The sequence below is a fragment of the Elephas maximus genome, chromosome 5 (genome assembly GCF_024166365.1).
Source record: "Elephas maximus indicus isolate mEleMax1 chromosome 5, mEleMax1 primary haplotype, whole genome shotgun sequence".
Taxonomy (NCBI): domain Eukaryota; kingdom Metazoa; phylum Chordata; class Mammalia; order Proboscidea; family Elephantidae; genus Elephas; species Elephas maximus.
The window spans coordinates 62,241,590-62,259,450 of record NC_064823.1 but is presented as its reverse complement, the minus strand read 5'-3'; the positions used below and the strand labels follow the sequence as shown (position 1 = coordinate 62,259,450).

General features: G+C 34.2%; 1 protein-coding gene across 1 annotated transcript in view; it reads left to right on the top strand.

Moving 5' to 3' along the window:
• Nucleotides 1-17,861, top strand: part of GRID2 (glutamate ionotropic receptor delta type subunit 2) — a 1,658,713-nt gene that overhangs the window by 313,387 nt on the left and 1,327,465 nt on the right. Inside the window, exon 2 of the mRNA XM_049885711.1 lies at nt 3,174-3,329. Coding sequence (XP_049741668.1) covers nt 3,174-3,329 — 156 coding nt within the window. The remainder of the gene's footprint in view (nt 1-3,173; nt 3,330-17,861) is intronic.

Sequence of the window (17,861 nt, the reverse complement as noted above, 5' to 3'; positions counted from 1 at the left end):
AAGATTGTAAAATAAAACTGACAGTAAAAACGTGCTAATATAAATAGCTGGAGAGCAGCTAGGTGCTGTGTCATCGTATTTACCTGTATAGTTATGAATGTTGCATTTGGGAAACTTTATATAGCTCAGAACAGTAAATCTAGGACCATATGACACTAGATGAGACTGGCAATGTGTGTGCGTTAGTACAGAGGATAAATAGATAACAATGCTGTGACTATCAGAAGAATATGAAACACAAAGGCCTTCTTTCCTGAGATTCTTCATGTGAAACTCGCTGGTTGTTTTCAGAATTCTTATGATTTAATACAAAATGCTGCATGTGCTCCTTTGGTACAAAACCAAATTTAAGATGAGATTTTATAGCTGAAGAAAAAAGTGAATAAATAACTGGGATTTGAAATGTCTAGGATTTCCACTTCTTTGCTTAATGCTGTTTGCAGTAAGATGAACTTTTTCTTCTGTGTACTTCCTTGCTGTTTGCAGAAAGATGAACTGCTTCTTTTGTGTGTTTCCTTTCAGTATATCTTAATTCACCACAGAACTGACTAATTTGCTATCATTTCTGCAGGTTTCTGCCATTTATTAAGCCAGGTTTAATGTTTAAGGCAAAGTTAAGAGTTCTGTCAGGTAATAGTAAAATGCCTCCATTATCAATATATTACCAATACTCAGCAGAAGTCAGTAATGTCACCTGCTATAAAACAAGGTTGAGTAGAAACTCTTCTTTTAAAAGACCAATTTAGAATTCATGATAAGCTGAACATCTCTGTATAAACATATATCACTTCTTTGTGTATAGACATTTAGATTATCTGGTCTAAAGTCAATTGGCTATTTCAGCTCCGGTATAGCAAATTTATATCAATCTTCCTAACAAACTGCTGGAGAAATTAATATAACAGAGTTAGATAATATTACATTTCCATGTAATGATTAATTTAGTTTTACATAAGAACTATCATATATTAAAATGAATGTTTATGAAATCGCCTTAAATTAGCAAAATTAATCTAACATTTAAATCCTAGATATATTCCAAAAAACTCAATTCAAAAGTAGAATTCTGTCTGGTTCAGAAATGACAGAACGTGTCGGATTTTAAGTCTGTTACATAGGGTCACTATGAGTCAGAATTGACTCGAAGGAATGGTTTTGGTTTTTTTTGGTGTATACATTTGATTATATCTATCAAATGTTAATATTCTGGCTGATAACTATAAGAAGAAATATAGAACAGTATAATTAGGAAGTACTCAATCTACATATATTCTTAGTCCTTTACTCATGCTCTCAGCCATAAGCAGATATTCAAGGTCACCTAGAAAATGGATGACAAGGGGGTTTGTGGAAGCTGGTCAAAATAGTCAGTACAATCCATGCAAATATAAAACAACTACATAAGAGGAAAGCCAGTTTTACTGTGGAAGCCTCTCAGTCACTCTGCTTGGTCTAGAAAAATTAATGATCATCTTCCCACGGCAAGGCTATCTCAGGGTGGACAGGTTGAGAGTGACTAGCCACACTTGTCAGAACCTGACATTGCTTCACCATTTCTTATCATGCACTGACTCTAATAAAATGTGTTTAGTATCCTGAACTACTTTTTGCTAGAAGATTTGTGGCTTCCGTCACAGATGTATACACTCAACAAGCTGATAGATATAAAATGCCTATATATATATACACACATGTGCATATATGTTTGTATACACATACTTATATAATAAATATAAATGATAATGTCTTTTAGTATAAGGCAAAGGGCCATTATCACTTTTATTTATCATATATTGTTTACATTCACATGGTACAATGAATAGAGTAGTCAATAAACGTTAAGTATAGTCGCTATGAGCCCAGATGAGCCTGAATCCACTAGACAGCACACAGCACAACAAGGACTTATGTGTCCATGTGTACATATAGTCATTCCTTTATCATGTCATTGAGCTTGAAGTATATGTTTCTTTTTGGCAGGAGGTATTTCATTCAGTTCATTCAAAAAGACAAGAAGTTCACTGACCCCAATATTTACATTTAGAAGGTAAACCATTTTAAAATATGACTCGACGGCACTTGGTTTTGGAGTATTAATTTTCACAGCAGTATATGTATGTAGTAGTATTTAGATATATATCATAATTATTTTCAATGGTAAATGAGATACTGTATTATGAAAAAATGGAAAATATTAGATACTCTTAAGTACTGTTTGGATTGCAGTAAATAAAACAATAGCTTTACTAAGAGCTACCTTTTAGTTTCCATAATTTAAGTATTTTTTATATAGATAATCTCATTTAAATATATAATAATCCTTACAGATAAGCATTATTATTATTAGATTTTACAGGTGATGAATATAAGGTTTAGAATTTTATTACCTTTCTCAATGTCATATAGTTAACAAGTGGCCAAGTAAGAAGTGGAAGTTAGTCTTTGCTTAATCAAAACACTGCTGACAACCAAACGCTCAGTAAGTCAGCCACAACTCTTATTATCGTCATCATCCCTATTATTATATATAGATGAAAAATGCCATAATTATCCACTAGGAGTTAACGCTAGTTCTTCAGGAAATACTCTCCATTACCTCTGCTCAGACATTTGTATGTCTGTTTCTTTTTTCTATTAGTATCATTAAGTTCACTATTAGAAAAGATGGTGAAACACCATTCAAAAAAAAGAAAAAAGGAAGGGAGGAAATACAAAGATACAAAGAACAAAGAAGATTTACAGTAACAACAGTGGTCTTATTCCTATATACTAAGTGAAAGAGCTGTCAGAAAATTTCTGCATTGTATCTCCTGTTTTTCAAAAAACATTTTTCAGGGTATGAATTTGTGAAGATCTCATGATACAAGATATCCCATGCATTAGCCACTTTGTCCTAAAAGAGCATTTTTTACTTATTATATTGTCTTCCTAGTGCTCTGCTCTCCCTCCAATAACACTTTGATGCACTATTCATCTTATCTGTTCAGAAGCAGTAACTACATTCCTGCTCAGCCATCACACTGCTTCCAGTACAGTGTGTTTCAGTAATAAATAAAGTGCATACTTTAAGTGAAAGTATACATTTTCCAAATACGTAAGTCTCTGGCATATTTCTAGAGGGCATGACAGAATATTGATGTTATTGTTTAATGGCAACACTCACTTCTTTCTAGGAGCAATTTTTGATGAATCTGCCAAGAAGGATGATGAGGTGTTTCGCACAGCAGTTGGTGACCTCAACCAGAACGAGGAGATCTTACAGACTGAGAAAATCACATTTTCAGTGACATTTGTTGATGGCAACAACCCATTTCAAGCAGTTCAAGAAGGTAAGGCCCATTAGAACTTCACTTTTTTTGTTTGGTTGCTTTTTGTTTTGTTTTGATTCAACTGAAATGGGAATAAGATTAGATTTGTCAAAACCCTTAAACATGGACATAATTTTTTTGCAGTTTTGATGTTGTCGCTTTTCTTCCAGAGTGCAGTTTTGTAGAGGTTTATCCTGTATTCCACTTCTTGAAGGGCAGAATGTGGGAAGTTATTGTTTTGATTGAAATGTAGTATAAAAATGGACATAAATATTTACAACTAAAAGCTTTGCAACATTTTATGACGTAAAATTCGTAAATGAGAAATGTCTTAAAAATGTGATTTTATATCAGATATTTTACTTTGAGCATCTTTGAGGTAACTGCCACCTTGAGTGTTGTTACACTTGCAATGACATTTCAGGTGTATTCATGACATATGTATTGATGCAAAGAGAACCTTTGGACACTACATACAAATCAAAGGTTTTGCAGTGGAATCCTAACATACCAACCTGAGATATAAATGTTTGACTTTATACTGTGTGCCAAATATTAAAGCACTTTCCTCTATTCTCTCTGTATACTTGAGTCAATTGACTTTTTTCATAGGTACCAAAAGATACAGGAAAAATTATTTTAATTTTACTTTTCTGGAATAATCATTCTTATGAATGAAGGTTTTGATTGAAAGAGCTTAGACTAATAGAATTTAATTTTTGGTGCTATATTTTTTTTTTTATTAATCTAGTTAAATATTTAACCCCATGATTAGGAAAACACTCATTGTTTATGAACGTATTTGCTGCTAGTCTGTTTTATGTTTTATTGAGATAATATATTTCGATGATATGTAACAAATATAAATGTATTTAGTCGAATGAAGTCATTGCTTCATTAAAAATCTGGCAGAAGAAAAGACAAATGCAATATTAAACATGGTTAAGTTTGGCAGGAACATTTTTTAAATGCAAATATTGAAGAGGTAAGGGAATTAGACATAAATGTCTAAAAATGTGTCATTTTCATTTACTGTTGTATCTTTGGATATTTAGGTTACCATTATTAGAATATATTTTTGACCAGTAGCACTGTACACTCTTGAAACTTACTTATGTTTACTTCTGTTAGAGAATTAATATAATAATTGGTAATGTGGATGATTGTCCTTGTTAATTTAGAAAAGGGAAAAAACTTTTTTAATGAGATGAAAAGAGCTATTTTAAGGGAAATTTGTTTTTCAAATAATGTTAATAATAATAAGATGGAATTTTCATTTTTAATTGGTAAATGTCAATGGAAATGATTAGAATAAGTATCCTAGTATTTACATTTTAAAATCAGGATTATTGTGGGAATTTGAGGCTTTGAAAAATGAATATGCTGCTAAATTTTCTATAGAACATTTAAAATTTTTCTAAACTAATGTTAGAATTGGAAAGAATCTGCCAAATAATAATAAAATAGCGTTTGAGGAAGTTATACAATATTTTTAAAAAAATGTAAACTAGGAAGCATATGATATTCATTTATAAGAAATAACTATGATTTTCCTTTCTCAATTCTTAGTTTTAGTGCATAACTTTATAGGGACCAGAATGGGATCAGAAAATAAAAATCGATTTGTTTTTGTGACTGTCTTCTGAGTGACTACATATCAATAAATGTGAATTGACTAAAAAGATGTGCTAAAATATCCTTGACTGAAAAAGTAGTGAGAGATAAATGAAAATAACACAATGGGTGGGAGGGAATTATGAAGTCAAATATGTCATTCACACTGTTTTAGAAACTACAATTTGAAAAGAGAAGACAATTTTTTAAAAATACTGCAATGAATTTGTTTACATATTGTTTCATTGTAACCATTCTGCTGATAGCTAAATTCTGGCAACAAAATATAACTCTCAAAAGAGCCATTGTAACCTAAAACAATTTGTGGCACTGAAAGCAAATTTAGAGAGGAAATGAAATTTCCCAGATGCAGACAACGAGATATTTGTCAAGAAAGAAGAAAGAGCTCGACAGCTTGCCTGAGTAGTTCCTAATACTAATAGGATGATCTGGACCAGTTATTGTGATGTTAGGCACTGGGTAATGAACCTGAAATAAGTTCCAGGAAACTCTGGAGAAAATTTTTTATTTCATCATTACCAAGAATGATTTTGGTTAATTTTAGAAGTAAAAAAAATGTATATATTTCTTGAGCTTGTTTTTGTAACTGAGTAGTTCAAAACATAAAAGGGTAGAATTAAATTGACAGAAAACGGAACAATTCAGAAGTACTATTTTCTTAAATATTTTGAGGAAGTAGTTTAAGACAAAACTCAATTGTGCCTTCAAAGATGGTCAGTTGTGCTATGACCAGATATTTATTCCACTATCATTAAACTCTATAATAGAGTCTTAAAATAGCGTATATATATATTTTTGACATCCTAAGAAGGGACAGAAGGTTCAATGATATAATTAACACTCAAGTTTAACTTCTAGAAAATTCACAGTTTTGGTTTCTTACTTTTTATTTATTTCAATTTGAAAATCTGGCGCCTGATCGAATAGCATTGTCACACGTATAGATATTTAGTGATACTAATGAATGATAATAAGGATCAGTCAAAGCATACATAGTGAAAATTAATCCCAAATCCTCACTTTAATTATTGTTGATAGCATCCTTCAACCAGCCAAGATTAAGAGCTGCTGAATTCTTTTTTTTTTTTTAGAAATTTAAATTTCTATTCATCTAATCTATCTACTCTCAATACCTACTAAGAGAGAGAGATGTAGAGAATAAGAACTTATTTAACACATAAATAGTAATAAAGAGTATTGGTACTATTAAAATCCTCCTTTGTAGTTTTGATTACAGTACATTTTCTGATACCCAGTACCAACAACAAAAGCAATTAATAATTCTTTTCAAGGCAGGTTTCTTGAAGGAGGATACCTCACTTAAATGACACAGGGACAGTATTCCATTCTCTGGAGATCAGTGGCAATACTTGATCATTGTTCTCATTACATTATAACATCACACTCATCTTTTAGACAAATGAACAGTAGAAAAAACATTTCTATCTTCACAAAAGTAATTAGGAAGTAAACCACCCATATTCTCACATTTCTTTTGAAGATATTTGCTCATAAGCCATTGCTTTTCATCTTTGGTCTGTTGAGTTCTAAGATGTGCACCAAGGCCAAAGAAATTGTCATATTTAGCTCAGGAGTTTTTTTTTTCAACGATTCATTTTTTCTTTGTGGTATTTTTTGATAGCTAGAATATAGCTTTTTCCCCTTAAAAAGAAATACAAAAGATAAGTATATTATACACACACACACACGCACTTGTATAGTATTTTAGAAAATATGCACACATAGGTAATTGTAAAGGTGGAAAGTTATATAAATCTACTTGCATGGTTTCACGTTACAGATGAAGTAATTGAGATCCAGAGAGGATAAGTAATTCTGCTAAGGTCTACTAATAGTCACCAGGCAAGTGTATAGCTGTGAAAAATTCTAAACCCCCTTCAAACCAGTGGTTTAATATTATTTTTGCTATATCTGCTACCCTTACTCTGAACTGTAAATTTCAGATTATGCCATTGACAGAGAGGGAGAGAGAGAGAGATAACTAGATCATATATATTATTTTTATTTATGTGTTTTAGATGGGATGGAATAGTAGAAAAATTCCAAACTAGGTAATGACGCCATTGTCTTGTTCAAAGCACTCTTGTTTTTCAGCCTTGGTTTTCCTCTTCTGTGAAAAATGAAGTAGTTAAAACATAAAAGATGTATTTTTAACGGCAATTTCATCTCTATGGTTCCATGACTCCTTAAAACAAATTTCTGGAGTTAGAATCTTAAAGGATTTTAGAAATTATTATTGTTAGTGTCTCTTAAGAGAAGGCTTCGCATTGCTGAAATCTCCTTCCAGTTTTTCTGCTGATGAGTTTAAAATAAATTTAAAGGGTATGTGGTACCTCTCCTTTGTTCTGCTACCCAATCCAAATATTCACCACAACCCAAGGAATTCATCTGTATCACCAGAATCCAGAAAGTGTCTTAGGCTGGATCCTCGGTTCCATTGACCTGGAAATCTAGCTGCCATTGATAGATTTCTGTCTTTACTGCTCTTTTATAGATTCTTTCTTCTGTGACATCTGCCTACTGGATATAACATAGATGCATAAATTTCTCAGGTGGAAGACAATGCTGTGTCTACTGAAAGCAGTAGTCATTGTTTATACCATTTAGCTCTTACCTAAAACAACATCACTATGGGGTATGAAAAGGTGGGAATTTACAGAAAAAATAAGGTGAGGAAAAGTAAGAGTAGTGCATTTGTAAAAATGTTAACATTGGAATGTGTATTCAGAAATATGAATCCATGCATAATTTCTGAATGCATTGACATGTATCGCCATGTATACAAAGCACTCATGCATTGGATTCGAATGTCAGAATTTAGCAAAAAACATTTAGAAATAATTGCTCTTACTATAAAAATACCTAAAAAATGAAATGTGTAATAACAAAGAATATAAGGGCAGAAGGGTTACAAATGATTCAATTTGAAAGAAAAAAGAATAACCGTCATAATTATTCTCCTTTCTGCTATATTGCAAACCATTATAAATAACATATATATTATATCTATAATTAACATTACCAGGTTATGAAAAATACCCTGTGTTTTTAAAATATGAAAATTTGAATCAGTATATCTACATTCGATTCAGAAGCAAACCCTCCTTATTGAAAAGGGCAGTAGAATTAAGCTATTGCAATTTTGGAAATAAAAACATGAAAGAAAAGTGGTTTTTAATGTAAAATGCTGACGTAGTTAAGATTGCTCACCTTCCAAGTTTCGGCTTGGTCTATCTTAAGCTTACTGCTTTGCGTATCTCAACAGTGTAGTGATTGTGCCCAAAGAGTCTTGTAAAAAGTAGACGTCTCACTTGACGGCAGTGACAATTTCAGTTGGTTTTGCCTCATAATCTTCCAAAATAAAATCATTATATGTGTATAAATTATACTTATAAAACAGTGAGAATGTTTCATTTATCACTTTCGAAATAAGTTTCACATCTTTATAGTTATATCTAAATTATACACATAAGCATTTCATATGTATAAATGGGACAGCAGGAGAGTAGCAGCCAGAACATGTAAGAAAATCTGACTAGGAAAAACACTTCTCCAAAACACCTCACCGCTCAGTGAGAATATTTCTGTTGCTATAGGCTAAATCCGAACAGTGTGGTTCTAAGAGGATGCAAATATAAAAGAATGCTTTATGTGGCCCTATTTGATACATTTCTCCAGGTCTTTGTCTCATAATTTATGTCCCTCCTTGCATTAGTAGGATATTTTTACTGTGTTAAAAATCTGCTGAATTCCAAAATGCTTAGATGGGATCCTGCAGCTTACTGAGCATAGGACCGCGGTGGATGTATTCATCAGTCTGTGCCGTGTTTCTCTGGCCCCTTCTTTTCAGAGTCTCCTTACAACAGACAAAATTTGTGAATTGTTGGTTCTAGAGGCCAAGACACATAATCTGAAGTAGGCTAATGTAGGTATAATTGTCTTCATTGACTCGTATGTTCATTTATTTATTTGTTTATTCCTTCTTTCCTCTCAATATCCATCTCCATATTCAGAGCTGTGCTTTGAATCCCAGTCCCATCCCCAATGTTCTTTGTAACTCATTTTCATCTACATGTGCGCGGTGGCGGAAGGAATAAGTAATGCAACCGATCTATATCCCCAAGTACCCACGCATCAGGAGTGATAGTGCTGGTCCATGCAGTGTCTTTCTGAACCATCTGCTTCCTTCCACGAGTCTGGGATATTTAGCTTTGTCAGTTGCTCAGCAATCTCTTGCCAAGTCCTGGCTCACTTTTGCTCCCCTTCTGCTCATAAGGTCTGGAATAAGAATTTGCCTAACGTGTGATCCTTAACCCAGCATCCACCTGGTCTTAAATTATAAAGAATGCAGTATCTATTAGGGACAGCACCAACATATATTCTTGTAACTTCTCACATTAATCCTTTCTATTGAAGGATTGAATGCTAAGAGGAATGAATATGTATTTGGATTCTGATTTTGGGAGTACTCAGTCAAATCAATCTCTTCAAGTAGTAATTAAATGCTTAAGTACAGTACTGTTCCAAGATTGTTCAGCAACAATAGGAAATAAAGAAATAAAGGACACTGACTTCAGGGAGCTTAAAAATGTACTTGAGGAGAGGCGTGGGTTTTTTAGAGCAGGGAGAGACATTTTGTCCTTACTGTTCCACCTATAACTGGATTATAATTGTGTTGGTAACAGAAAGGGACAAGACGTTCTAGCGCTTTAAATATTTACTTTAGAAATGAGAGGTAATTTCTTCCTCTCTCCTAACATAATGTTAATGAAGATACAAATTGAATCATTGCTTTTCTTTCCTGTGATTTATTTTTGTATTGTATTTGTAAGCTTTTCCCTTATCTCATTCAGTATTGCACTCTTCAAGTCACAGGTCCCTAATACAGTGAATAGATTGAAATTCATATGTATAGAGCTCTGTATCAAAAAATTATAGCTTCACTGCTTGGAGGCCTTTTACCTCACTATCTACAACTGTGTACTGTTGTGTAGGTTACCTCATAAAGCATATATTTTAACAATATGTGCTGCTCTGGATCTTGTTCTATTTAGAAGAATCTTTAGCAGCTTTCTATAAAGGCTGTGCTTTAAAGGAAGTAAAAATTTGCTCTTTTTTGTGTCACGGAAGTGTTCTTTCTTCCTTCCAATTTCTTTTCTCGTAATAGTGACATACCACTTTCTTCTCTCTCTGCCCCTATAGATAACAGTGTGTGATTATGGCAGCATAATTCAGCTTTTAATAGGTCTTTTATGATACCAACTTGGTAAAAGAATCACTTAAATGCCTTAAAGTAACTGAATATATGACTGATTAGATTAAAAGCCATACTTACATATGTTCTGCAGTTGTAATGAGAGTCCATTGTGTTAATCATAAATATGGTTTAAGTTCATGTTGACAAACTAAAGATGACTTCACTATATTCAGGACTTTTTCACTATTAGAAGTGCTGTATCCTTAAAACCTGACACCCAGGTTTTCAAATGATTCAACTTTCTTGCTTAATTTGGAACAAAGGATAACCTGATATTTTATTTTAACATTTAAAACCATTTTTGTGTATCCTTGGAAAAGTTAAGCTTATGGGGACCACAGGATGGGTGCTCTTTTAGTACTCATGCACCTTTTTGTTGAATTATCTTGTAATTTTCAGCAAAGTTACTACTGAAACTCCCACTTTTAAAAGGAACACACACAAGGCTAATGTGCAATAGGAAATTGAATATTCTGGGAAATGAAAATGAATTAGGAAGTACTTTTTGGGTGCCTAAGTGTTCTGCTTTGAGCTAATTACACAATGTCGTGCTCTCCTTTCACTGCCAAGAAGTCTTACGTGGGTAGTTTGGCCTTTATTCTACCATTTTATGTTAGATTTTGAACTGTATGACCTATGTCTTCCTTTTGCCCTCCCGCGATAGTCTCTTTTTAAACTCCTCATTCAGCTCCCTTTTACTCCTAGATTCTCTATATTGTACTGTACCTTTGGGTCAGTATATAACAGTCATAAATTTGATGCTACTCATCTTGCTAGGTATCACTGGGTGGCATAAATAGTGACGTGCTGGAGTACTAACCAGAAGGTTGGGTGTTCAAACCCACCCATAGGTGCCTCAGAAGTAAGGCCTGGTGATCTGCTTCCAAAAGGTCACAGTCTTGAAAACCCTATGGAGCACAGTTGTACTGTGCACACATGGGTTGCCATGAGTCAGAATGGACTCTACAGCAATTAGCGACAACAACACTGGGAAAAACATGAAAAATAAATGCATGGGCCATGGAATTAGATAAACCTACTTTTATGTGAATTATACTCTGTGTCTTATCATTTGGTTGCCCTTGAACAAATTACCTAAAGTCTCTGAGCCTCAGTTTTTTCATAGTAAAATGGGGATAAATACATATCTCATTGAGTTACCATGATTATGTGACCGTTGTGTGATGCTTACATGGTATTGCAATTACGGGGAGATGCCTTTCTCTACTAATCTAAATGATGTTAATGTAGTGGAGTATATGATGGTTTAGCACTGCTGCATATGTTCATTAGTAAATTCCCACTCCTCTCTGACCTTGCCTTCCCATACATCCCCTACTACATGTATCAGTGGTTATCAGTGATAACATATTATCTGCCTAATCACAGTCTTTTTTTTTTTAATTTAATAAGTCTTTCCTTACCAAGATGCTGAATGTTGTGGTTGTAGAAATGTTAGAGAAACTAAATGCTTTTGATTTCTTTTTTCTCCCTTCCTGGGCTAGTTCTGCTAGTCAGCACAGGAAGATGCGAATTATATTTGTAGTGTAATTTATTTGGCAAATGAAAGTGATATTGTTACGTGCGTACTTAGGGTTGGGAGGATTTAAAATACCTTGTTACCATTTCTGGGAAGAAGAGAAAGCCTGTGGAGACCAAATTAAAGCTTTCCCATGATTTGTGTAGGCTTAATACAGTCAGTGAAGTAAATAAGGCACTGAGTCATAACTAAATGGTATTCAGTTGTACACAGGCAGAATGTTATAGAAGAGTGATGTATGTGAAGGTTGAGGAGAGAAATGAATTCAAGGAAAGGTTTATGCTTTCAGAGATGCATCATCCCTGGTATTTTGAGTTTATTTCTGATATGATTGTTTAAAAGGTTATCTTTGTAAGCTTTGCACATTTTCATTCCAAATACATGCGAGCAAATATTAACTCTAAAAGCTTGGTCATTGGTTTCTTTGAATTTCCAGTACTGTTCTCCTTCAATAGCACATGATATCATGTTGTTTTCTCAGGAATTCATGCCTCATTTGAAAACATATTTGCTTTTTGGTCCTTGATAGGCTAATGTAATATGATGGTGAGGTGGGCAAAGTTCATCCCATAAGCTATATTTGCGAACGTAGTCTACTATACATGAGAAATACATTACAATATTTTCTCAGAATGTATTTCCTCGGTGGGGGGGGCGGGGATTAAAGCTGTTATAAAAATCAAAGTCAGAAACAATCCTAGTACAGAGAATCTTTTTTTAATAGATTGACTTTAAATATTCAAAAATATTTTCTGTCTTTCCATTATGAATATATGATGATATTAAAGTCCTATGGAATACTATGAAGTGGGCTTGTGTACTCATACATATTATTCAATTTGAACGGGGTCTGGAGGATTCAGATGAGAGAAGGTTACTAGGGGATAAGAAAGGGACATATTACTGGCCAAAATATGAGAAGCTGACATATCAAACTCATTCTATGCGCTCTCAACTCTTTATTATCTTACATTTTTGTTGTTGTTGTTCAACGAGGTTTATTGTTTGGAACTTGTAGTTTTGTCTGTTTATTCTGTTTTGAATTTCTAAGTTTGTGACCGAATTCAAAGATAAAAGAATTTCTACCTCTATATCAAATGGTGCAGATGGTTAAGTGCTGGACTGCTAGCCAAAAGGTTGGTGGTTTGAACCCACCCAGAGGTGCCTCGGAAGACAGGCCTGGTGATCTACTTCTGAAAGGCCACAGCCTTGAAAACCCTATGAAATTGTTCTCCTCTGCTGCATACGTGGAGTTGCCATGATTTGGAATCTATTTTATGGCAACTAACAACAACAACAGGCACGCACACACACACACACACACACACACAGAGGCACATACTATACTTATTAAACTCTCTGTGTATATACAGTATATATACCACATATGTATATATATAAGTATATGTACTTCTGTGTTTCTGTGTGTGTGTATATATATATATAAATATACACACATATTTTTCTTTTTTTGTCAAGCGCTTCTTTGGGTCACCTTACAATTTTGATTATTACTTTTCAAGGGGTAATTGAAAAACCCTGAGAACTATTTATTATGTTTGTCAAAATGGACAATGGCAGGTTTGTTGTCAAATTAGCATCATTAAATCCACTATACATTCATGCTGGGGCTCCGTGGGAGCGCAGAATGGAGTACCAGTTTACACTTCCTTTCTTTGGAAATTGCTTACATTTTAAATGTGGAAAAGGGAACCCAATTGACTGAAAACTAGAAATCACCAAGAACAGTTCTTATTGTTTGAGAACTAAAAATTACAGCAGTTCACGTATTTGTGAGATGGTTTTAATGTACTTATTATGATTGATTAGGAGGTTATATAGATGTATGAGACAGAATTAATCCAAGCATCCATGGGATTTACAGTCTAGTGGGAGAGATATACATAAGAGCTAAACAAATTAATATATGTATAAAATTTTATTTACTGTAGAATAATGGAAACTAAATGATACTTTGTAGAAAATAACAGGTGAGCTGTGTGTGTGAGGTTTAAATTTAGGAGGTTTTTTTTGGTAGGGTGATCGTGGAAGGTAAAAGAAAGTAACATTCAAGCCAAGATTTGAGATTGAGATGTAGCCAGCTAGGGAGATAGGGTAGCTTTCCAAGCAGAAGGCACTGCATATGGGAAAACCCTTTGGAGGTATGGGCTTGTTGTGTTTGAGACGCGAGATTATCTTTTGAATAGTTAGTTTTTATTTTGTTGCTTTTTGAATGTTTATTTTCATCATCAAAGCCATTACTTTTGGGCAGCACTATTACTCATGACTTTGTTATGCAGATCTGCTTCAGTCTTTCCCTTTGGAAATGGAATATGTTTCCAAAGGGAAGTTTAGTGGTCCTTTGGGTCTTACTGACATCTAGGCCATGGGGACTACATTTGTGAATTTGGATCTGAATATTATCTCTTCGTAATTCTGATTTTGAATATAGTTGTGTAAGCACGTGGGCTTTTCACATGAGCATCTTCCCCAGAAAACAAAATTAAACAAAAAAGTTTAGTCAATTTGTGATGTGCAAAGATACATTAATTTCTAATCCTAGGGAAAAAACAGTTCTGTGGTTTTTATATTTGCAATTTGTTATTACCTCTGACAAAGAAGTCTCATATGAAAAGCCCAATAATAATTAAAGACATTTATTTATAACTCACTATATTCCATGAACTGTTAAAAGGTATTTTTTTCCCACTTAATCTTTATATTGCCTTATAAGCTACAGATGAAGAAACTGAGTTAGTTTAGGCCAACTTGTCACATTTGTAACCTTTAGAACAGTGATTGGAAAACTCTAGCTTCTGTTTAAGTTAGCTGATTGGGAGGATATTAGTAGGAGGGAGGAGAATGAGATCAAGGTATTTATTTTCTGCCTCCTGTGCAAGGCTGCCTTGGGTTGGCCTTGTACCTCATGCTTTTCTGGAGGAAGCCTGCTCTACAGCGCTCTCTCCTGGGTTCCACTTAGTCCTCTCTTTTCTGTCCTTGAAACCCAGAGCTGGTTACAGCATCACTGCTATCAGCGCTGGATTCCTGCACTATGCCTTCAGGTTCTGCTACATCCCACCCACACCTTTGTAATTTGTCTCTTCGAAAAGAAACCCTTCTCAAATTATCCTATTTTGTGGGTGTCATTGTTTCCTATTGGGATCCTAAGTGATGCTGTTATTAACCACTACACTCTACTGCCTATGGGGAAAAGTTCAACTTAGCTCTCTCAGTGATTTGATGAACTGTCCATTCCAATCAGGAAGTGTCATCTATTGGAATGCATTATTCAGGTTTAATGCAAGCACCATTTTACAAAGCTTAGAGAGAATGCACCACACAGCTTTTAGCTTTTCTCTTTTACTAGCTAAAATCCTTATGTCCGGTGCAGCAAAGGCTGGCTTGATGTTAGTTAGAGTTGTTGAGTGGCAGCATCCTTTCAGAAGAGCACTAGGTCTGACCAGAAATAGTACTGATCTCCAAATAACCACCCACAGCATATTTGAATGGTTGATCCTCTTGGAAACATACGATTATTTTTACTTAGAATACTATGACAAATGAAACAAACGTTATGAAGGCTAATTTTCTTATATTTAAAATGTCTTTTAGAAAATCCTCTACTTAGGTTATGAAAGCTCATGAATCAATTGTTTACAACTTTTAATAATTGACTCCATTTTTTATGGGGAAGTATCCCCTATATCTTTCCTTTATTCCATTCTTTCTAGGACTGCTTTATTATGAAAATTAAATTCCTTGCTAAGGCATGAGGAAAAGAAGCCACAGATTATTGCTGAACAAATATCACAGCCAAGATTTTCTGTAATCTTTTAACTTGTAACTATAGGATTGCTATGAATCAAAATTGAGGGCAGCGGGTTTTGGCTTTATTAACTTGTACAGAGTAACAGTGAGAAACTAACAAATTACAAAAAAGAGGGACTGTTTTGCGTTTTATGTCTTTTTATTTCTCAGACTCATGGTTTAATAGGTGTAAAGAAAGAATAAAAGGAGCCCTGGTGGTGCAGTGATTAAGCACTTACTGAAAGGTCAGCAGTTCCAACCCATCAGTAGCCTGTGGGAGAAAGATATGGTAGTACGCTTCCATAAAGTTTACAGCTTTGGAAACCCTACAGGACAGTTCTGTGTCCTGTAGGGTCGGTATGAGTTGGAATCCACTGAATGGCAATGTTTTTGTTGTTTTTGGAGGGGGTGGTAGGTAGGTGTGTTAAAGAATAGTAAATAGCCAAACAGCAGGCAGCAGAGCAGGAAGAAAGAATAAGAAAGGTCTTGAAAAAAAAAAAAAGCATGACCAGCCTCATAAGATCCTTTACTCCTTCATTCACCAAACATTATTCAGTCTCCCAGGGCAAGACACTGGCATAGAAGTAGAGAAGAATATAGAGGAAACTTAGGAACACGCTGCATCTTCAAAAAACTCTAAACGTCTAGCCAAGTTTAAATATATGCGCATAGGTACCATGATTACAAGACAGTATATTTAAGTTTCATGAGAAAGGAAAAAAATGCAGTGTGAGTTCAGTAGAAAAAGACATGACTTAGAGCTGAGAATGATGAGTGGTAAGAGAAGGGAAAAAAGAAGTAAAAGTGCAAAACAAAACAAAACAAAAAATAGTTAAGTCTTGCTTTCTGACCTGAAAGGAGAAAAGATGTAACCAAAAGAGCAGGCCTGTTCAAAAGTGCATCTTTGTGAATGATGGGAAAATGCAGGCTGAGAAGGTTGTGGACAACAGAGCATGCTGCAAGGACACAAATAGTAACTTTGCTGTCCAGGTCTGTATCCTGTTCCCAGCTTCATGGTCACCTCTTTCCAAGACCAGTGGTAGGATATTGGATTTGGCATGGAGAAAATCATGATTGAGCAAGTAAAATTAAACACTAATAAAGATACCAGCCTTCGTATACCCAAGTCTTGGAATATCTTTTAAAATGTAGCAAAAGTAATGAAAATTATTTGAGCTCAAAAATGCTGCTTCAAAGGCACAATGTTTCTACTGTGTTTTAAGAGCAAGTGATATTTTAAAAATAATTATCCCATATCTATAACAGAATAATTGCTTTTCACATCAAATAAAGACGTATGTACCCAAGTTTTATAATATTAAAGTGTTATGCATATTCATTGACTAATGCTTTCAAAGGATTTTTACTACATGCTTGGCATTGGGTTCCCTAACTCAGAGTGTTATGGCACTGGGCTTTTCCCTGAAGTCATGGATTGTTTCCTAACTGAGCTGGACACAAGTAGGTAAAGAAAAATGATATCATGTATTGTGGTTCTTTGATGTGCATAGTCTGTGATCGCTATATATATATGTATTTTTTTTTCCCTTAAGTGAGATGGCAAGTGGTATAACTTAAAGGTATTTTTTATTGGTGTAGTTATCACAGGTGGCCACTGAGGCTTGATCACTGTGGATAAAAAAACGAAATCTATGAAAATTGACATCTGCCCTTTGTTAATCATTGAGTCATTTATGCTTTCATCTAAGTAGATATTATTGCAAGCTTATCATTTACAAAATACTGTGAGTGCTGAAAGGGACAATTTGCTGAGCTCCACATTCTGCCATTTCTGAAGTGCCGTATCCTTTCCTTCTTTTCATGAGAGGGAGAGAGTAGAAGATAAGATTAAGATTTTATGGAAGAAATATCATTTCAGATAGAATATGAATGAAGTTAATTTATTATACAATTATAAGAAGAGTATTACAAAAGTAGACTATGGCTAGGGAACAGCCAATAGTTGAGATTTTCTGGAAAATTATCTGTTTTAAGAATCAGATACAATTGGTATGGTAGATTGAAATGAACTAGTAATAGGTATTGACTATTAAACCAAGGTTTTGAGTTTAATTTCTTAGGAAGTAACAAAAAATAGCAGGGTTTGAGTGGTGAAATGACACATATGTGCTTTAGGAAAAGAATTGCTTCCCACAATTTAAGTGATGAATTAGAGGTCAAGAAACTAAAAGCAAGGAAACCAGTTAGGAGGGTGTAGAAATAGTCCAGTTGGCACATAATGAGATCTTGGACTAGAACGGTTGTAGCAGGAAGGGGGAAAATTGAGCTGCTA